Source organism: Aulonocara sp. 'chitande type north' Nkhata Bay, linkage group LG1, assembly GCF_057382095.1.
Source record: "Aulonocara sp. 'chitande type north' Nkhata Bay isolate Kocher_YH1m ecotype deep benthic linkage group LG1, A_spYH_male_GT1.1, whole genome shotgun sequence".
NCBI classification, from domain to species: domain Eukaryota; kingdom Metazoa; phylum Chordata; class Actinopteri; order Cichliformes; family Cichlidae; genus Aulonocara; species Aulonocara sp. 'chitande type north' Nkhata Bay.
The window spans coordinates 34,028,418-34,048,713 of NC_141344.1; the positions used below are offsets into that span (position 1 = coordinate 34,028,418).

Genomic DNA, 20,296 nt, shown 5'->3' on the forward strand with positions numbered 1-20,296 from the left:
GGTGCAGCGAACTCTGCAGCATCTACCAAGCATATTATGCCTCACTCACTTTAACCGGTTAGCTAGCAGTGGAAGCATCAATGCTGTGCTTGCATTTGTGCTTGCAGTTACTTTGCAAAACGTAATTTTTCCAACCATGGGTGTGCATTGAGTTAAAGAAATAACTTATCAAAAAACATAACCAAGGTGTGTTTGTAGTCACCTGTGTGAAACAGTACGAGTGTAGCACATCTACATGTACAAAAATGCTGTGTTTTAAGAGGGTCCGGAACAGATTAATAACATTTCAATTAATTTTAATTGGAAAAATTGATTTTGCATACGAGTAATTTGATTTACCAGCTCCGTCACGGAACAATTTAAACTTGTAAGTCAAGGCACCACTGTCCATTTTCAGCTACTTGGAACCACGGTAGCCTCAACCAACTTATGCTGAGACATGATTCACTGAGGCTGAAGCCAGCTGACATCCCTGATTCAGCTGAAGTCATAACTGAGGTATCTTTGGCTATAAATTTTAACTCTTTTTTTTGTTGTTGTTGTTGCTTCCCCATCCTGTGTCCATCTTCCAAATGTTATTATCCTTTTTCCAATCAGCCTTTGATAAAACTGGGGGAATGAACTTCCCTTTGACTAGAAAATTAAAAGCCAATAATGTGATCAACAAAAATTAAATTGATAGCAATACAAATGGTTAAAACAGAACCATATAGCACATCTAGACTTAACTGAAGGCAATCAATTTGGGAACCACTGCTCTAGAGGAGGGATTTGTTCCTCGTGTATTCCGCTTCAAGCTTTCGTCATCTCAGTTTCAATGCAATCTAAACCTGTGTGGACATGAATCAATATTGCTGCCCTATTGCACCAGCCTTCTGAGCTTTTTTTAAATGTTGCATTACATCTCGCTACAGTAGCAGCTGAATTTACAAGCTGCCCCTAAATATCAGCCCTGGCATTCTCAGAATGTCATCCTGGGTTACAATATCAAAGATTAAGTAATCACTTGTAAATCAGAGGAGCGCCACAGATGTCATCAACAATCAGCAGAACTGCGACACTTAACCAACAGAATTTATGTTGGTTCATCAAAGTGATCGCACGCACGCACGCACGCACGCACGCACGCACGCACACACACACACACACAAGCATAAAAACATTTAATATACTAGACTGTTGTAACATTCACTACACTGACTAGTAAACTGACAATCAACCATCATTACAGCACTATTAAAAGCCAAACATGTAATAACATTACAGTTTATTCAGTCCAGGTTAAATACATAACAGCAATCAAATTCAATCATAACTAATGTGTATGTTACTCACGTATATAGATTTATGCATACAATATCAATGTCTCAGTTTTCATATAAGCATATTGAAAAGGTTTGGCAGTCACCTGTCAAACTATGTCTTCCACATCCATACTCCATAGCTTCAATGTTATAGAGATGAAAAGAGGCGAGAGTTGTAAGCATCCTATCTGAAAAGAATTTATAAGATAGAGCAGTGATGAAGAAGTTGTCTAAAGGCATTGAGAAACTTCTTCATCTTCAGTGAGGAAAATCATCCAGACTGTGCTGGCAAGGTGTTCACATGGCAACAGCGATAGGATCAGCATTCGCTCTGGCAAGTTAGGGGCCTCAGCTTGAGTTTAAAGGCTGTCAGTAACACTTTTTGCCTTGAAGCTGCCATGGTTGCATCTTGCAGTACGGTAAATTACCAGCAATGTGAAGCTGTAATGGTGTCAGTGTTGTCTTGGTAACCACCACATTGGTGTTGACAGCTAATCCATGACCAAATCATGGCAGATGAGCCCAGTGGATGCCATCTCCCAATATACTTTACTTCAGTACCATCACTAAAGATCACTTTCTTTATGTTTTGGTTGGATTTGGGAAACAGGTGCAGCAATGTATTAAAACATGTGCAAACATACATGGAAAAAAACTTGCATATAAGAAAAATTACATTAGCTTGTACAATTCTAACAAGCCAAAAATGAAGTATTTGGTGTTCCCTTAGTTTCTCACAGTCCAAATTTGTAATTTCTTCTCCAGGCTTCTTGAAAGACAGTCCAAATCTTTTCTTTAGATGTTGGCTGCCTTTTGTTCCAGTCTCTATGACGATGATCCTACACCTCTCAATAATATTTTTATTATTTTACTGCATTATTAGCGTGTTGTTACTTTTTTCAAATTTGGATTGATTATACTCCCAAAGGCATATTGTCATGTTTATTTCTTGTGTAAACTGGCATATCTGTCTCTTTTCTTCTTGTTTACCTAATTCCTAACGGCCATACTTTCTGCAACAATTCCTGGTGACACTTCAGCAAAAAGTAGATGGATCAACTTCAGTAACACTGGCAGCATTACAGCATCACTTAGTTTTGGTGTCACAAACAAACAAACAAACAAACGAACAAAACTCACAACAACATCAACAACAAAAATCTATTTCTTAAGGACATCTCTTTCAAATACTGTTCATCTGCTGTAGATATTTTTTAGGCCTGCCACTTCTTTTGTCCTGTAACTTGTCCAGTTCCCTGAGTTTTTTTAGGGGACAAACTGCACACGATAACAAGGTGCCCGTTATCATTGTCAGTGCATAAAATACTAATAAATTTGTCATGCCCCTAGGCATCTCATAGTGAAGCAAAAGGTACCCTTCCTTGAAATGCTCACGGCATTAAGACACGCTTAGAGCAGAGACTCCAGCCGTCCATTCCAACAGAAACACATCAAAGTATCACTGATAATTCAACAATAAAATAGCCTTAATAGCTTTGTGGCCATCACAGAGTGTTTTCCAAACCGATTCAGGATCTGAAAGTGAACAGATTTAACGCACACAATGCTTTGTTACGTTTATTATTTTCATTTCACACATAAAACACATTTATAGATTCATTCCGACCTGCTCTCATTCCCAACATGTAAAATACCAACGACTTGTGACAATTGTTGGTATTTTACACGGTGGGATGAGAACATGTTGATACCAAGATATGCGAAATAATGAAAGTTAAATAACGTAATTTTTTCCATTGACATTATTATTAAAATAATGGGGTGCCTATAGCTCAGGAGGTGGAGCAGGTCATCTACCAATCAGGTTTGATCCCTGGCTGCTCCAGTCACATGCCAAAATATCGTTTGGCAAGATACTGAACCATGAGTTCATCTCTGATCCATCCTGATTCATCGGAGTGTTAATATGTGTGAATGTTTGAGGGAAAACAAGCATAGAAAAAAGTTATTGTGTAAATATATGTGAATGGGTGAATGAGACTTGTAGTAAGCACTATTATTTTATTTTTTTAAATATTTAAAAAAAAATTCTATTCTTTAAATTTTAATGAACGTGTAACGGAAACAATTTTATTTGTTTCCAATAATTCCTCTGGTACCCCAGATGTTGACTTCACTGCTCTAACCCGCACCTGAAGAGTTTGGTTACTAATCTTGGGGTAAAAATCAACCTTGCACTTTGTTCTGATGACCATTTAAATGGGGTCTTGAAATCTTCATTCTATCACCTCAGATGTCTTTCAAAGGTTAAGCCTTATCTTGGGCTTGGAAACTGTCATCCATGCTTTTATTACCTCATGCTTGGATTACTGCAACTCCCTTTTAATAGGAGTTGGCCAGGGCACTCTGTCACACCTGCAACTGGTGCAAAATTCTGCGGCACGTTTATTAACTGGTAAAAGAACATTTGAGCATATTACTTCGGTTCTAGCCTCCTTACACTGGCTTCCAATTAAATTTAGGATCTATTTTAAAATCCTTTTACTGGTTTTTAAATCCTGTAATGGTCTGACGCCTGTATATTTGTCCAATCTGCTGAAGCCTGATGTCCCCCCTCGTTCACTCCGGTCAGCTGAGCAGTTGTTGCTCTCAGTTCCTAAATAGCGGCTGAAACTTAGAGAAGACCGAGCATTCTCAATTGTGACCCCAAAACTTTGGAATGTTCTTCTTCTTCACATTAGGCAATCTACTTCAGCGGTGGTCTTTAAATCCAGGTTAAAAACTCTTTATGATTCGCTTTCTTTTGACTGACACTGTTATTTTATTGTTATTTATTTACTGTATTTATTGTATTTATAGTTTTTATTGTACTTTTATATTTCAGCTGTATGGCACTTTAAAAACAACACATGGTCGACCAAAGTGCCATAAAAATAAATTATGGTATGGTATTAGTATTATTATATCCTTCTTCTTTGCTGCTTTTTGGGTTTGTGTGTGTTTAGGCGCTACCAAAAGGTCATTAGCTGTAATTAGCCATAGCACAACAAATTCTAGATCCAATCTGTGATGGGTTACAAAGCCACCAGAGTGAAAGTGAATGCAATTACAATGTGAGTGTGATACTATCAAAAGAAAGACAATGGCCCCAGGCACAACAAAGCAGGGCTAATTATATCAGGATTCTGATAGAGATTGGAAGGTGCTGAAGGCTCATTCTTACACCTTCCATGAACAGTTTGAGACAGCGATAAATAGACAGGGTTTAATTGCTCCATGCTGAGGTTACTCTGCTACTTTCCAGTCATGCAGCTGTGGAATTAAGCATGAGCGTGTTGTATCGTAGATGACATTTCCCTGTGTGTGATAATTAACCAGACTTTTAAGACCTTTTAAGGTATAAGATATGATAATGCAACATCAACAGTCAGTTTCATACTTGCATTGATCATAAAAGAAAAATCTAAGGGCTCCATATAGACAAAGAAACGCTGTTGACTACTGTCTGAATCATAAAAATAGACTACATGATTCGTTAAAGGAGAAAACAATCCAGCCTCCTTCTGTGCAGTGAACTCTGTAGGGATGCTGCAGTGCGTGGTGGCATTACTAAAGAAGTAACTATCTACCATGTATGTGCATATATGTGTTAGTGTATACGGTGCACAAGAATAAGCTAGATGAGCCAGGCTGACAATTTCTGTGATTACGTCCTGCAGAGATTAGAACCAACTTTTGAGCGAAGATGATCTTTAAAAATGTTGATTTAAAAATCAACATTTCTGGAACATTACATATGCAAGCAGCATATGTATAGAGGATACAGTTATTCCAAAACTAACAGGGGCAGTATACTTATACAAGTGTTCTAGCCTATTGTTACATGGTAAAGAAGGACAAAAATGGTACCCTCAAGCACAGCAAAAACTGCACATGGAAGAGTGTGACTTGTAGAGTTATGGTGATCGTTCTGTCCACACTTACTGGTAAGAAAACCACTAAGATTTGGATAACAGCTGATTCACAAAATACAATATAAATTCAGTGTGGTCATGGTTTTTAGCCCAAGAGAGGAAATGTGTTCCTTTTAGTGAAGTACCTAAAAGACCACTGAGATATGTTCAATGAATTTAAGGTGAGATTCAATTCAACAACATCCACAGTATTATCGTTTTCATGTTATCATGAAAGACCTTGAAATTCGACCTTGAGACAGCTGGTATGTAAAATCTCCTGTTCCGTAGACTTAATTGTTTGCAATAGCTAATGTTAAATAAATGCTTAAGCTTATGTAATGTAATTAACATTACATAAGCTTAAAACTCATAGTAACATTAGTAAGCTACTCAGCAATGCTTCTAACATTTCAGTGATTTCATAAAAACATAACACTGACCCACACCCGTTTTCACACCTTGGCTCATGTGATTAGGTAGAGGATCATCAGAGGGTCCTTTTGTCCCTCTTTGGGGGGGATACTTCCACTGGGTTTAAATCTGGGACTCTCCACCAAACTCTACAGAACAGCATTACTATTAAGCTTCAATACCACAAAGTGACTTCAGAGTAATTTCTGATTATTGATCCTGATCCTAGAAGACAATGATGCTGTGGATTTCATGTGTGCCAGATAAGATCACGTTTCTCACATTAAATGAAAATGGCACATTTAAAGTAAATGGCACTTGTACCTAAAAATAGATCGACCTATACTGGTTTTAATTTTTTTTTTTTTTTTTTGGGGGGGGGGGGGGGTCTGTCCCTTTAAAAGATATCGCACTCATGTACAATGAATTATTCAGATGGAATAATTCCATAGAGGTTCCTCTGAGGTGGCACCAGTGTCTCGCCTCCTCTAGCAGTAGGACAGCCAGGAAACTCATACATAAAAGATGAAAGGTTTGATAGCCTCCATTGGATTCAGCGGCTGGGATTGTGCACTGTAGACTTTAGAGTTGTAGCCTGCCTTAGCTGCTCGTAGCCTGTGAACTGCCCACAGCCTCTCGGGCCTGGCAGCACGGGGCTCCCTCTGTAATATGTATGCCATATGCAGCCCAGCTCTGCTCTGCAGTTAGAAGAGGGGGGGGAGGTATAAATAGCAACACCATGGATGCAGAAGAGAATGAGACCTCACTGAAATCTCCCAGTTTCTAGCCATCATGCTATAAACCTGCAGAATTAGTACAGAAAACAACCTGTGACAAAAATAGAACAGCATATTGTGCCTCTGGTGTGTTTGTATTTATCAAGATTTGTAAAATGTTTCATCACCTATTTCTCCTCCTTATACCACCTACTGTCTAATTTCAGTACAGGATCTGTAATTATGAGCGAAATCTGGCTCTTTAATTTGCCATTTTTCCTTTTCTGTTTTGTTATATACAGCTTAGTCTTCTATCCGCCATGAGAGAACAGACAGATCCGTTCGAGTGGAGCCAAGCCTTCTGCCTGCCCAATTGCCTGACACAAGCATAATAACATTTCACCAGAGCACATCAAAGATTGGCATATTTTCACTTTCTAAAACAGGAGTAACATGCACAGTGCTGATATGCTCAGAAGAAAGGAAACCTGCAGGGTGGGATGTGAATGTCTTGTTAACCTTCCACCCTCTACAGTTACCTGAGGGTAAACCTGCAATAGTTAAAAAAAAAAAAAAAAATGTAAAGAACAAACATCTTAGGTTCAAGGCATTTCTGTTTTTGTTGTGGTTCAACAAGCTATCTGTAAAGAGACAGATAAAACTGGCCATCAGTTCAATCACGAACTCTGTTACTTACGCAGAGTTGATGGATTTAGTCACTGTTGATACTAAATGAGCCATCGGGTGATCACATTAAATTATTTACAGACACCCATCACCAGAAGTTATGACAGCAGTTGAAGCACTGCTTAATATATTAAAAGACAATTGGTAGTTAAATGAGGCTCTGCAGGAGAATTAGTAGCACAGAAAATGCAAAGAATTAGCAGAAACTATGCACAAAGGCAGCCTCTGTGCTTATTATTTGGCTCTCTTGAAGGTCAACCCCAATCATTTTTAGGGACTAAAATTAATTCTACTCTGGGTTGTTTAAGAAAAACAAAAGATACTCTGATACTAAATCGATACTAAAATTATTATGGGATTAGCTACTCATTTGCAACAGTATCGAGACCAACAGCTTTGTCTTCGCCTCCTCACTGCATAAGTGATGGAGTGCACGGCCCCACGATGCCTCATAAATGCAGGCAGACCAGCGCAATCCCTCCTTCTCTAGCAGCTAAAGTAGCTGATGTTCACAACACTGGACAACATTTTATTAGGAATTTCAAGAGGTCAGTAGTTCTTCAATAATATCGACATATTAAACACTTCTAAATTTTAATCTGGCTAGTACACACATTAACATTAGCTGTATAATTGTTAGCAAATACTTGATAGGCCAGTTAGCCGTCTGGTATCATTAGCTAGCGGCTATGATAAAACGATAGGCTAGGTAGCAAATGTTATCAGTCCAGCACCTCTGTAACATTAGACAGTAGTAACCTAAGATGATACAAATTCTTTGTGTCTAATATATGTGTTAAGTTTCTTGAGAAGTCCCAGATTGAAGCTGACAAATATTATGCAAGTTACAAGAGACAATGGCAGCCTAGCCAAATAACTCTGTTTGGTTACCAATAAAATAAGTTATGTTAAAAATGAAGCTGACAAATATTATGCAAGTTACAAGAGACAATGGCAGCCTAGCCAAATAACTCTGTTTGGTTACCAATAAAATAAGTTATGTTAAAAATAAAGCTAAAATATATTATTCGGGGGGTTTAAGCTTGCTAAGTACCGAATATAATCTTAAAATATGTATCCCCTACAGTTACTAGATGTTTTAAAAGTTATTATATACAAAAAGGTTCTTATTTTTTTGTCATTCCCCTTTCATGTTGAAATTTTAGTATCATGACAATCCTACTCTACTCAAACACTTTGTATTCTATGATCAAGCAGAAGTCACCTACACATCATTAAATGGCACCAGTTAGTTTTTGTTTATTCTTATAAGTGATACAAGAGTACTCCCAGGCTCTGAATACTGATGATCTCACAGCTTTTACTTCATTTAAACCCAATATATAAAGACATTTGTGCTCCAATAGTTCTCATGGAGTAAAGTTGGTCTTGTTTCTGTACTACCACACATCTTTCTAATAACAAAATCCTAGTTGAAGCTGTGGATTCCAGTAGTATTTCTCTGCAAAGTAAATTTTCTTTCTTAAAAGGTTTCTCTTAATGTTAGCCTGAATGTAGAAACCCGGATAATTTAGGAGTATTATGTTATGTCTAGCTTTCATAATAACTTCCAACTGTGGTTCAAATAAGCCGCTCTAATTCCGGTTCCTCTTTCTTTTTGTTTGACGCTTGAAATTTCATCCCGACTTAACTGCAGTGAGTCTGGAGAGGAGCTGTTCACTCTACTATGGTGCTGATTACCATTTTACACATAGCTGCTCATTTTCTTTGACTTCCATGGCTGAAGCACAATACGCAGTGCCAACCGAGGATTATGTCTGTGACACTAGTTCTTAAAGCATGATGGAAACATTGCTATGTTTAATGTTAACGAAAGACTGTAGTTATGCAAAATAAACTATCCTAAGATGTGGTTACTCTTGCCTCTAGTTCTTCCTTCTTTCCTCTATGGGTGAACGTCTACCTCTCTCTCGCTTTCAATTTTCTTCACCAGTTCTAGTTTAACAAGATGAGAAATGATACACATTCACGTTTCAGACCTCACTATATAGAACCAATTATATGACTGCCCGGTCAGTCCCTTGATGCTCTTTAAATATACCTGAAATTCTGTCATTTTGTCTTCTGTTACACAATCTACCAACCCCCCATCACCATGATCTCCAGGGTGTCTAAGGATGTTCGAATTTTCATGAACCACCTGCTGACTTTACTCGGGGGATCCTGGCTTCCTATCTTCACGTGGATATATGAGGAAAGAATATACATGAAGAAAAAGCATGTAGCTCTAGTAACTCTGGCTAACCTTAAATATTTTCATGTAATTCCAGTTGGTGTCTTCTTTTTATTGAACTACATTCACTGCAGATTCATAAATATGTTTTAGCATAGCAAAAACAAAATCTGTTTTTGTTAATCTTTTTTCTTAAATCAAAAACTCAACTAGTGCTTAATTGAAAGGACTGAAATACAGACACAAGTTGAGTAACAACATCTTGCTTCCCAATGTTATTAGCAACCTCAGCTGTATGAATTTTCATACAGCTTACCAGTTTGTAGTAAAGGTAGCAACTGTTTTCTGTCTTTCTAGATAGTTTAAATAGTTTAACATTTAGTCAGTCAGACCTATACCACATCCAAACAAGGAATACATGAGCAGTTTTACACACAGCATCTGATGGGGTGTCAGATCAGAGTTGTAACTTTCTTCTTTCTAATTATTGTGAGATGCCATTAAAGAAAGCGTACACTACTAGAGATGATTAGGAAGCCTTCTAATCCACGGGTTCGGAGAAACTATCATTGTATTCCACAGGAATTGTTATGCCCTGCCTTAAGGCAGGCATAAAAACTACAGGGAATCACTTTCCCAACTGCACTCAGAGAGCATTATTATTAAAATTCTGACCACTGTAATCTAGAGTGAACCACATAAGTCTATGTTTTTCTTTTAGCAAAGCTAGACGGAGTCATACCCGAACCAGAGTTGTCAGAGGCAGTGTTAATTTTGAACGCAGCTTTAGAGTTGACTGAGTTTTAGTCATCAGACATGAAGTGTTCATGTGTCTGCTCTTCTTTTCCTCCCAAAATGTTTTTGTCACGTTTTCATGAGAAGCAGGGAGCATGGTAGCTCTGCTATCCCCCTTTATTTAACCCTTGTATGGTGTTCAGGTCTGTGAGACCCGTTTTCAGTTTTTTTCAAAAGAAAAATTAAACAATTAATTATTTTTTCAACCTGAAATTCATTGGCTTTGGCTTATTTTCTGTGAAGAACATAAATCCGAACTAATTTTCAATGACCTCATACTGTACCTCCCCCCACGCATTTACATTACATACAAGGTGTTCGGGTCCACTGGACCCAGGTCTAATAAAAGTGTTGAAAGTGCAGGTCCTGTGTTCCTACACTCTGTCTTCCTCCTTTCTGGTGCTGCTGATAGTGTTTTCTTCCCCTCCTGCTCTCGCACAAAGTTGCAACATTGTTGAAAATTCAACTATCAACACCGTCTGCTCTTACATTCCCACACATTTTACCCTCTTTCTTGAGGGATCCAAATTTTATTTTCTCATACCCTGTCCCACCTGCCAATTAGGGGCATAATACTATAAATAAGACTTTGCCGGTGTGGTTCTTTATCACAACTGATCAAGATGACAAAAGATTATCTGCTGCGAGGGCCATCCAATTGATTTTGGAAGAGAGAGGGGCTTCGGATGATGATGTTGACAAAGAGGTTTCAGAATATTTCGCATTTCTGAAAATTCAGAGTCTGACAGTGACTTTGAAGAAGAGTATGAGGTTGAGCACCATTTAGTAACAAAACAAAGACGAGTACCCCATCTGCAGCCAGCTCCAGGACCAGAACAAGCCCACCAGACAGCAAGTGAAGAAATATGGATGTCAATAACTGGTGAAATTGGATGGTCTTCTTGCCCAAGAAATGAGCCACCCTGCAGAGCTGCTACTGTGATAAGCCAGGGCCAACACGGCTGACAGTTACTCATGTGCAGGACATCAAGTCTTCATTTGAGCTTTTCATCCCAGATTCCATCCAGAAAATTATTCTGGATTGCAGTAATCTAGAAGGAAGGTGTGTTTTTGGAGAGATGTGGAAGGAGACCAAATTCATCTAAGAACCCCAAAGGCCTACTTTGGGGTTCTTATCCTTGCAGGAGTTTTCAGGTCCAAAGGGGAATCCACAGAATCCCTGTGGGATGCAGAAACCGGCAAGAACCTTTCCGTGCATCAATGTCTCTGGAAAATTTCCACAAAATTTCCAGGATTATCTGTTTTGATAACGGAGACGACAGACCAGCTCGACGGCAGAGAGACAAGCTAGCTGCCATCAGGACAGTGTGGGATAAGTGTGTGCACCACCTCCCCCTGTTTTACAACCCTGGGCCTAATGTCACCATTGATGAGCAGCTGATCCCATTTACACGTGAAGCAATATGTTTCACGTGTAAATGTGTTGTGTCTTTCCACTCACTCCACTTGATTATAACTGATTAATTTTTTTTATAACATTTTATGAAAAAAACAAAACAAAACAAAAAAAAAACGAGAAGCACATTAATTCATAAATGTGATCTAACAAAGGTAAAGGGAAAAAATTAACCATGTTTGCTGTTCATATGGCTTGTAATTGAGATGAAATAAACATCTGTTGAGTAATTTAACATAAAATTGTTTGATAGTGTTAATTTGGAAAGCCAAAACTCTAGCGGGTCCACCAGACCCATGAACACTGGCTGAGTAACAAAAATATGAACACCACACAAGGGTTAATTTCCTTTTCCAGCAGGTATTAGCACCTGTCCACTGCGTCAAAACTAATACCAAATGATTTAATGATAATGTTATTAATGTGCAGGACTGGCAGGCCAACTCGTCTGACCTGAACTCCACAGAGACTCTAAGGTTTCAGGCCAGGTGACCTATGCCTGCTGTGCCTTTGTATTTCTAGATTTTCTTGTTTTGACTTAATTTTTTGTCTGTTTTTTTTTTCCCCCTTTCTTTTTTCCTTTTTTTGCTTGTCTATTTTTCAAATTTACTCTCACATCATTTGCAATAAATTTTGCATGTACAGAAGCCAAAGAAGCTTTGAACTAATTTGTAAAATTAGAGCCCTTGGAGAGATGGTTACATGGTTTTAGGCTTCAGCTGTCTTTACTAAGACAAAAAAGAAAAAACATTCATATTCGCTAACCTTAAAGTATAAGCAAATAGGTTAAATCATGTCTATTGTAAACCCAGTCTCATTCAAGATATAAAGCAGTCAGCAGTTTGAGGATTTATGGCCATATGTATGTAATATTCTTAAAAAACTCCACTTCATTTGATGGTCCTGCAGTTTGACCTCCCTTTATTTGGTCTCCTTGTAACTACATTAGTTGAACAAAATATATGAATTAAATGAGAAGTTGTGATTAATAGAATTAGCTGAGGCTGATTCACATTAACCTTGATACCTTTCTGTGCTGGTATTGAAATTCAAACCTGTCCCACCGTGCCCTCCCGGTTGTTTGAGAGGGCACAGTGGAGACACAGAAGTTTGTTACTATTGGTGCTCTTAATAAAATACTGTTACTTACATATTTATACACCTATCTTGGATTCATAAAGTTTTCCTTCCAAAAAGCAGTGTTCCAGAACAGTGCAACAGAAGCAGCAGGTGCAGCTTCTTGCAAAGTGATCTAGTAAAGAAGCTGGACGTTTAACTTTTTTTTTTTTCACTTCACAATTTCGTATTCGTTGAATCAGTGCAAAAACTGATAAGTGACAAATAAGTCTTGATGAAACAGCAACTTGTGATTTATAAACTTTATTTGTTGTACAGATCAAACACAAGAGGTGGAGGACATTAATGGGAGCAGATGAGTCAATGAGAGTCCATATGAGCGATGTGACAATAAACCAACTAAATGCATTTGTTGACTTATTTTTCCCACAACCTGCTCATCATGATCCTCTGCATTACTAAAAGGCTTCTTATATTTTCTGGGGTAGAAAAAAAAAAGCAATTTTCTATGATTTGTTTGCAAACGACACCAGGCTCAGACTAGAGGAGTTTTGGCCCAACTTCTTCTCAATTGTCCCACCTCCACTCTGCACCAAAACTCTGACTGAATGAAAGCTCAAGAAAGCAGACTGAAGGGTGGAGCTGCAGCTGATGTTTTTAACTGCAGAATTTTTCCTGCAACTAAAATTCAATGTAGCATGTTTTACCAGTTATTTACAGAGATAAAAACAAGCAGTAATTCAAATAATAAAATGGTAATCCAAGTGAAATAAGCATAAGCCACAGATTTTTAAAGAAAGTATCGAACAGTGCCGAGGTGCTGCAGTGTCAATTTCTATTATAGAAAAGACTGTGGGGAAAAAATGTTTTGAATCGACAGAAAGGTCGATTAAACGTTAATTATAAGCCGTCTATGGTCCCAACTATTGGACTGTAGATTTGCTATAAGTTAAAGATAATTGGCTTAAAGGGTTGAAAAAAGGCGTGTCGATAGATCTCAGGTATATTGGAATCAAAGCTTAATTCGTTGTTACCATTTAACTATTTAACATTAATGATTCTAAGCAGAGCAGTCAACGAAGAAACACGGGTTTAAAATGACAAGAGATATTCAGTCAATGCCAAGTTCACCGCAAGATATAAAGCAGAATGTTAAACGTGTAACCAGGAGATATTGTAATATTGCACGAAAGTGTATTTCTCTTTAACTTAGCTCCCTAAGACCCAAACTCTTTCATAGCATGCATTTTTAATTTCTCTTTGCTATTTGGGCTGATTGGGACCTGATGAATGTAATGATTTTGGTTTCAAAAATGGGATCCACATATGAGGACATTCGTTTTAAATTTTGATAGAACAGTGGCAATATAATGTTCCCGTAAGTGGATATCAGGCCCTTGTAGAACAAAATTTAGTATTTTGGTCTAGACAATCCAAAATGTGATGTCCACATATGTGGACGCTAGGTCCTAGGAGGTTAAACAATTAAATAAGGATTTTCTCGTTCTAAGAATACTGCATAAAAAAACCCCCAAAAAAACAAAAAACAATTCAACTGAATGCAAAATATAAAAGACAATAGGTTCTAATTTCTAATTACTTGAAAGTGTATAAAATACAAATTTGGTTCTGATTCATGCAATTAAATAAGCACACGCTCAACCAAAATTAAAATTATGCATGGCAAATTCCCTCCATCGTGTGACTAAAAGACATGTTTCTGGCCCTGTGAAGATACCAAAGAAAACGGCTGGGTGGATAAAAAAATTTAAATAATATTTGCTTCAGAGCCTTGTTATTACAAGGTAAAAAAATAAATGCTTTGGATAACAGTGATGATGTATCCGCTTGTATTTAGGGGTTTGATTTAACTTTAACTTAAACGATATGGTTTCCATAACTCCTTAGCCACACTGACCTAGTGACTAGCTGCCAGTCTTGATAGACCAAAATATCCATTCCCTGAACAACTGGTGAGTGGTTGCTAGAAGCTGGGCAAAACAGGTCGCAACTGCGCCAAAAACCTCCTGCTAATTGCTTTGTTCCTATCAGACTGCATCCAGACAATCAGGCACCGACTGGTCTCTAGGCCTGGGCAATATAGGCTTAGCAACTGATATCACAGCAATTGCCACCACCACTCAACAACTAACCCTCATGTTTTCCTCACAACCGGTGGTTCCCAGGCAGTTACAAACCAGTCTCTAGGCCTGTATAACTGGGACTTAAAAAGATAACTTACCCCAATAGTGACCAAAAGACACGCTGTCCAGAGAGCATAAACAACTACTGCATCCAGTCCAGTTCAGCCCAAAAAGAGATCAACACTGCACCAGCCTGATGTGGCACCAATTAATGAGCAATCACATTTGATAGTACTATAAGAATATAAATGCCTATTCCCTTACAATTCACAGCTCACAAAAAACTCTTCTTCATCTAGCAGTAATGATGCACTCATGATCAAAGCTGCCTATAAAGTATGGTTGGCTCCACATGAAATATTGAAAAATCAACAGCAATACACCTCGAACCGACCTATTTAGGCCAGACATTATTTGGATATGGCCTAATTTGAGTCTAGAGACAGACTCATGAAGACTAGGCTTTAGTTTTGAACAGCTATACTTATGCAGGTTTAAACTAAATGCTTTGAGCTGAGCTTCAGAAAAATATCAGGGTCTGTTCACTGGGAAGTAAGAATGTCTTGTAACGTACTCAACTGTCACTCAGGTGTTTTACAGAACATTCATACTGTATTTTCAAGCTCTGAGTGCACTTCTATCAGACTCACAGGGATGGTCTTATGCGATGAGATATTTCAGTCTAGACAAAAGTGACAAACCAACAGAGGCAAACTATACCCACGGGGAATACAAGAATACAAACTAATAATCACCATTACTTTAAATGTAAACCAACACTGGGACAGAGGGGGGTCTGAGTAATGAGGCTGACAATCTGGGTTCCAATGTAGGATGAGAAACTAGGTCAACACTTGTCTGGGCAAACTAACTTTTTTCAATACATCACAGACGTTCCAGCAATGTTAACAGTCCTGTTCATAAAAGGTGCAAAATTTTACAAAGAAAATGCAGAGATCTTAGAAATTAGTTGAGTTTTGTTCCCTGCTCTCAGCGCACAGTGGAGAGCATTATTAGCATCTGTGTTTCTTTTCATCACAGCATCAAGTCTCAAATTCAACTAAGAACCTTTTAGCAGTGGCTGCACCTGCTTGCCTCTCAGAAACTGGATTTCAGTGTGTGGTGGTATGTTAATATTATAATAACAGAGAAGTGATATTGAAACCTATTTTCTCATGAAAACCATCTGTTTTGTTTTTTGATTTTAAATCAACTGCCAACTGAAAGATGCTGAGACTGGTACCAGCCAAAGACACTCCCCTCAGCATTATCCACATTAACTGGAACGCCGCTTTGCCCCAGTTTTCCAGCCATTTACCCAACATTTCAATTTCACGTTAGTCTACAACTTATGCAATCTAACAAATGAAATAGATTCAGACCAGAGCACAATATGATTGCTCAAAATGTAAATAGGTCATTTCGAATAATCTCTGACCCAATCAGCTACAGTGGCTCAAGAATCAACTTTTTTTTTTACATTTTTATTTCACAAGAGACCCAGTAATTGCTACATCTTTGGCTGAAGCCATCTGGGTTACAGGGCCATGAAAGTAGTGGGAGTTTAGGCAAAGTGTTAAATAGGTCTCAACACAAGCATCCTCTACAGCAGTCACAGGTCCAGTTTTCCCCATTGGATCGACCTCCTATTTTCCTATCTGGCTTCTGCACCTCGACCCTGGAAGCCTAGAAACTGTGGGGAGAACAGCTTGGAGTAGGATTGTGGTGTAGGCCTGTGTGGGTCGTGTAAAAAGTAAGGTTCCCATATGCCCGCCAGCCCTGAATCTTGGATAGCTTCAACTTGAAAGACTTGGCCAAGCTGCTCTGCACTCATTCATACAGGGCCAGTTGCTCATCCAGCCAAACCCTCTAGAAAATAAAACTACTTGCACACACACAGATACACACAAAACACTGCCACTCTGCTTTATATGAGTATCAACACCCAGAGCTACCAAATTTGAATTCAAGCTGCTGGTGTTTGTGCCCATATCTTTAAATTTGAATAGTAATGCAAGAAAAAAAAACCTTACTAGTTTACTTCCAACAACACACACACACACACAAGACTTGAAGCCTTTTTGAATATCGGGAAAGTAAAACATGAACAAAGACTGAATTCCACTCTATAGCTGTTAACTTTTCTTGCAGAAGAGGGAATCAAAGCACACAAACACATATAGAGCAACTCATCACCTAAAAAAAAAAAAAAAACCCTCCTGTAACTTTCTTAGTAATCTTGACTCTCTTTCTCTCTTCTATCAGTGCTGTGCATCCAACACGGGTGCATCACACTCTCTCCTCTGTCCCACAACTCTAACAATTCCGCCTCTGCAAAGCTGACGGCGCTACAGGAAGACGGTACGAGTTGTGCCAAACAGTCTTTATTTTTTTGTAGTGCAGAGAAGCAAGCCAGCAAAGCATAGGAAAGCAATTTGGTGACACCGGTAAGCCCTCTCAAACCACAACAAAGCTCAAATTTAATTTAAACTGGTTGATCATTTTTAAACTACTGCCAATTGAGTTTGACATTTTTCTCCTTTTAGGCTTTAAACGCTGTAGTCATGCTGTGCGTCCTTCAGGATCCTCACAGTGAAAGCAGCCTGGTTTCCATTAACCACCAGTTGTTGGCATTAGGCAGTAGATATCACTGGGAGCATTCAAAGTGCTGGAGATGTCTAACAGACTAAGCGCATCAGCGTGCCTGAAAGAGTCTGAGCATCTGCTGCATGGGACAAAATGAGAGTGGAGTAATTATGAGAGAGGCTCCCCGGAGCGTTCTCTCTCAGCATCCCCGCTAATCCGGTGACACCAAAAGGTGTGGCGCCGTGTGGCTTTCCTCACACTTACTAATAAACAAAGAGCGTGCGCGAGTGAGTGCGCGTAATCATAAAGAGAGAAGACAAAGCCATTTCTTGAACTTGAGCAGCGCGACTGATGGAGAAAACGTCAGAGTGCGTGCATTACCTCGGAAAAGGAAGGCTTTGCTGCTGTTGTGAAGACCCGCCACTTGGGTAATTCCATAGGTGGCATTTGCCAGGTCAAGTTCATTGATGATATCAAGCTGGTAGTCTTGATCTGAACCGAAAGCCAAAGCTGTGGAAGAGAATTTGGAGGTGAGAGGACAATCTGCTGACAGAAGTGAAGCTGACAGTGTTTTAACAACAATGTTGATTCACTTTAAACACAGACCCGGTCACTGTTTTCTGCATTTATCCACTTAAAATGGCTGGTTGTAGAAAAAGTCACGCAGTTTTTATTTTTCACGAAAGATGCTGCTAAGGCTGCCCACTAAAAGAAAGGGGGAGAGTGCTGTATGTGTCCACGACCATCACCTGTCTTCTAACTCTGCAAACTGTAGGTGATTGAAAATAAAAATAGCTGAAATAATACTGAAAAATTAAAGGCACTGCCACAATTCTGGAATCCTTGCACTCAATGTGCAAACTGGGAAGCGTAAAGAAAAAGAAATTATATATATTTAAAGAAAAAAAAAGCTTCTGCTACAATAAGATGCTACAAGAGTGAACACGGGCTTTGTGCTTACCTGGTGTGGTAAAAAAGAAAAGGGATAACAGAGCCACGTAAATATCCATTTGTGTTGGAGTTGCGATGTACAGAGTCCGTGAGTGTGACGCGCCTCCGTGTACCCACACTAACCCGCTCCGGTCCGTCTGGTGCTCTGCGCCGCTCTCACCTCGCCTGGATGTGGAGGAACGGAGGAATGGTCCACAATCCGTGAGCAGGGGTTCTCTAATTACAACACCGGGAGAGTTAATGGGCTTTAAACGTATCCAGTCAGTTGGTGGACGGCATTAAAAGTGACCCACATCCGCGTTCATGTGTGACTCCTATTAAACTGAGCAGCCGATATTAAATTCGAGGATATTCTCATCACTCGAACTGCGAAGTTCCCCTCCGCTCAGACAACAGAAACTTCCAGTTTTTTGGAGGTGAGAAAGAGGTTTTCAAACGGAACTTTGTGAGTGGAGGACATCGGTAATGTCTGTAGAAGGCTGCTGTTATTTGTCACAACAGAGAAAATATTTTTTACAGCCTCAAGCGGCAATTTGACACAGCAGTTCACAAAGTGGAGCCCATTATATTAGCCACATGAACATACCGTAGCTCAGGGAGTCTTCTCTAAATGAGAAGTTTGTATAACAAGAATTTGCGTCACAACTCTCCGAACTCATCCCTGCTGCTCCAGTGCTCTTTCCTCTGGGGCCTGTCCTTATTAAGGTCCATTCCCCTGCCTGCCTTCACTTTGTCTACATTGTCAGGTTGTCTGGGTTACCTGCGTCAACTCAAACTAGGGAGGGCAAGAACAGAGGTATCTGCTCAGAGACTGCAGCAGCATGCATCGCCTGCTCCAACAGTGCTTGCCTTTTCCACACCGGGGACGGTGCTTTGGGATGCAGGTCACTCCTCCACCTATTCAAATTAGACTGTAAACAACACTGCCTATCCACTGATCCAGAACCCGAAAAAATTGAAGGGTAAAACAACATGTAATTTGAAATTACAGGTTGCAGAGCAGCCAGCAGAAAGGGGAGGGAAAGAGAATTTAAATTGTTTTTAGACAGGCGGTGGTGTTTACAGGCTACAAAATTCCTGCCTCTCAGAATATTAAGTGTAGGGAAAAGAAAGCCAATTAAAATGCACAGTGTTGTCCACTTCATTTATTTATCCGTCTGTTGTTTCTTTATAAATATCAGGATCATGTGTGGAATTATCTACTGAAGCGCAGCAAATTTATGCAGGGGTTCCTATTCCCACCCACAGGCAACCGAGGACAATCTAGAAAAAGAATGTGTCTGTGTGAGATTACAGATTTTTGTTAATTCACTTACATTTCTTTTTCACGTGAAATGCCTCTGTTGATTGCCAATAGTTAACCACATAGTGAGCTCAGAGGTGCTAGTAGGCAGATTGTATTACCTGTGGACAAAGTCAGGTCGGTTGATTCTCCCTGTACGCAGTTACTCTTTGTATCTACTGTAGCTTGATAGTTACACTGGCAGTCTGTTTATCTAAATATAGAAGTCTATGCTCCCTATAGGTTATGACATATAGTTCTATTTTAACAATTAAACTCTCATGTGAAATAAGGTTAAGGATAAGCTTTATCTGTCAGTTGCAGTTGCCTGCAGCTGAAATGACAGACCTAGTCGACCATACAGGCAATACATACAGTATACAAACTTACATTGGGGAGACAGGCAGCAAAAACAGGGATAGATAGTGAAATATGTAACATATAGGGGCAAAGTCAGGAGAAGAAAAAGGGTTTCTGCCCATGATGACTTCCAACAAGTGATTCATCATGAGGAGAAAACACAAAAAACTCCATACCACATAAAGAAGCACAGATATCATCACACTATATGCCATGAAACACACAAGCAACGTAAGGGCGAGGGTACGCCGATGTACACAGTGGTCACCGTATACATACACCTGTGTCACGAAATTGGGCAGAATTACTCAAATGAGCATACTAAGTTATGTTTAATGTTGGAAAATAATCACTTTTAACCCAAATCACAAATGTTTCCTAATTGCAACTAATTACCAAATTTAAAAAAAAAAAAAAAAAAAAAAAAAAAAAAAAAAGTGCCAGATAATCTTAGA

At 39.0% G+C, this 20,296-nt stretch overlaps 1 protein-coding gene across 1 annotated transcript in view; it reads right to left on the bottom strand.

Moving 5' to 3' along the window:
* Nucleotides 1-18,382, bottom strand: part of LOC147339415 (protein kinase C-binding protein NELL1-like) — a 307,103-nt gene extending 288,721 nt beyond the window's left edge. Inside the window, exons 1-2 of the mRNA XM_086294400.1 lie at nucleotides 18,210-18,382; nucleotides 17,630-17,758 (exon numbers count right to left, since the gene is read on the bottom strand). Of these exons, the coding sequence (XP_086150526.1) occupies nucleotides 17,630-17,758; nucleotides 18,210-18,258 (178 nt within the window). The 5' untranslated portion in view covers nucleotides 18,259-18,382. The remainder of the gene's footprint in view (nucleotides 1-17,629; nucleotides 17,759-18,209) is intronic.
* Nucleotides 18,383-20,296: the final 1,914 nt, after the last annotated feature.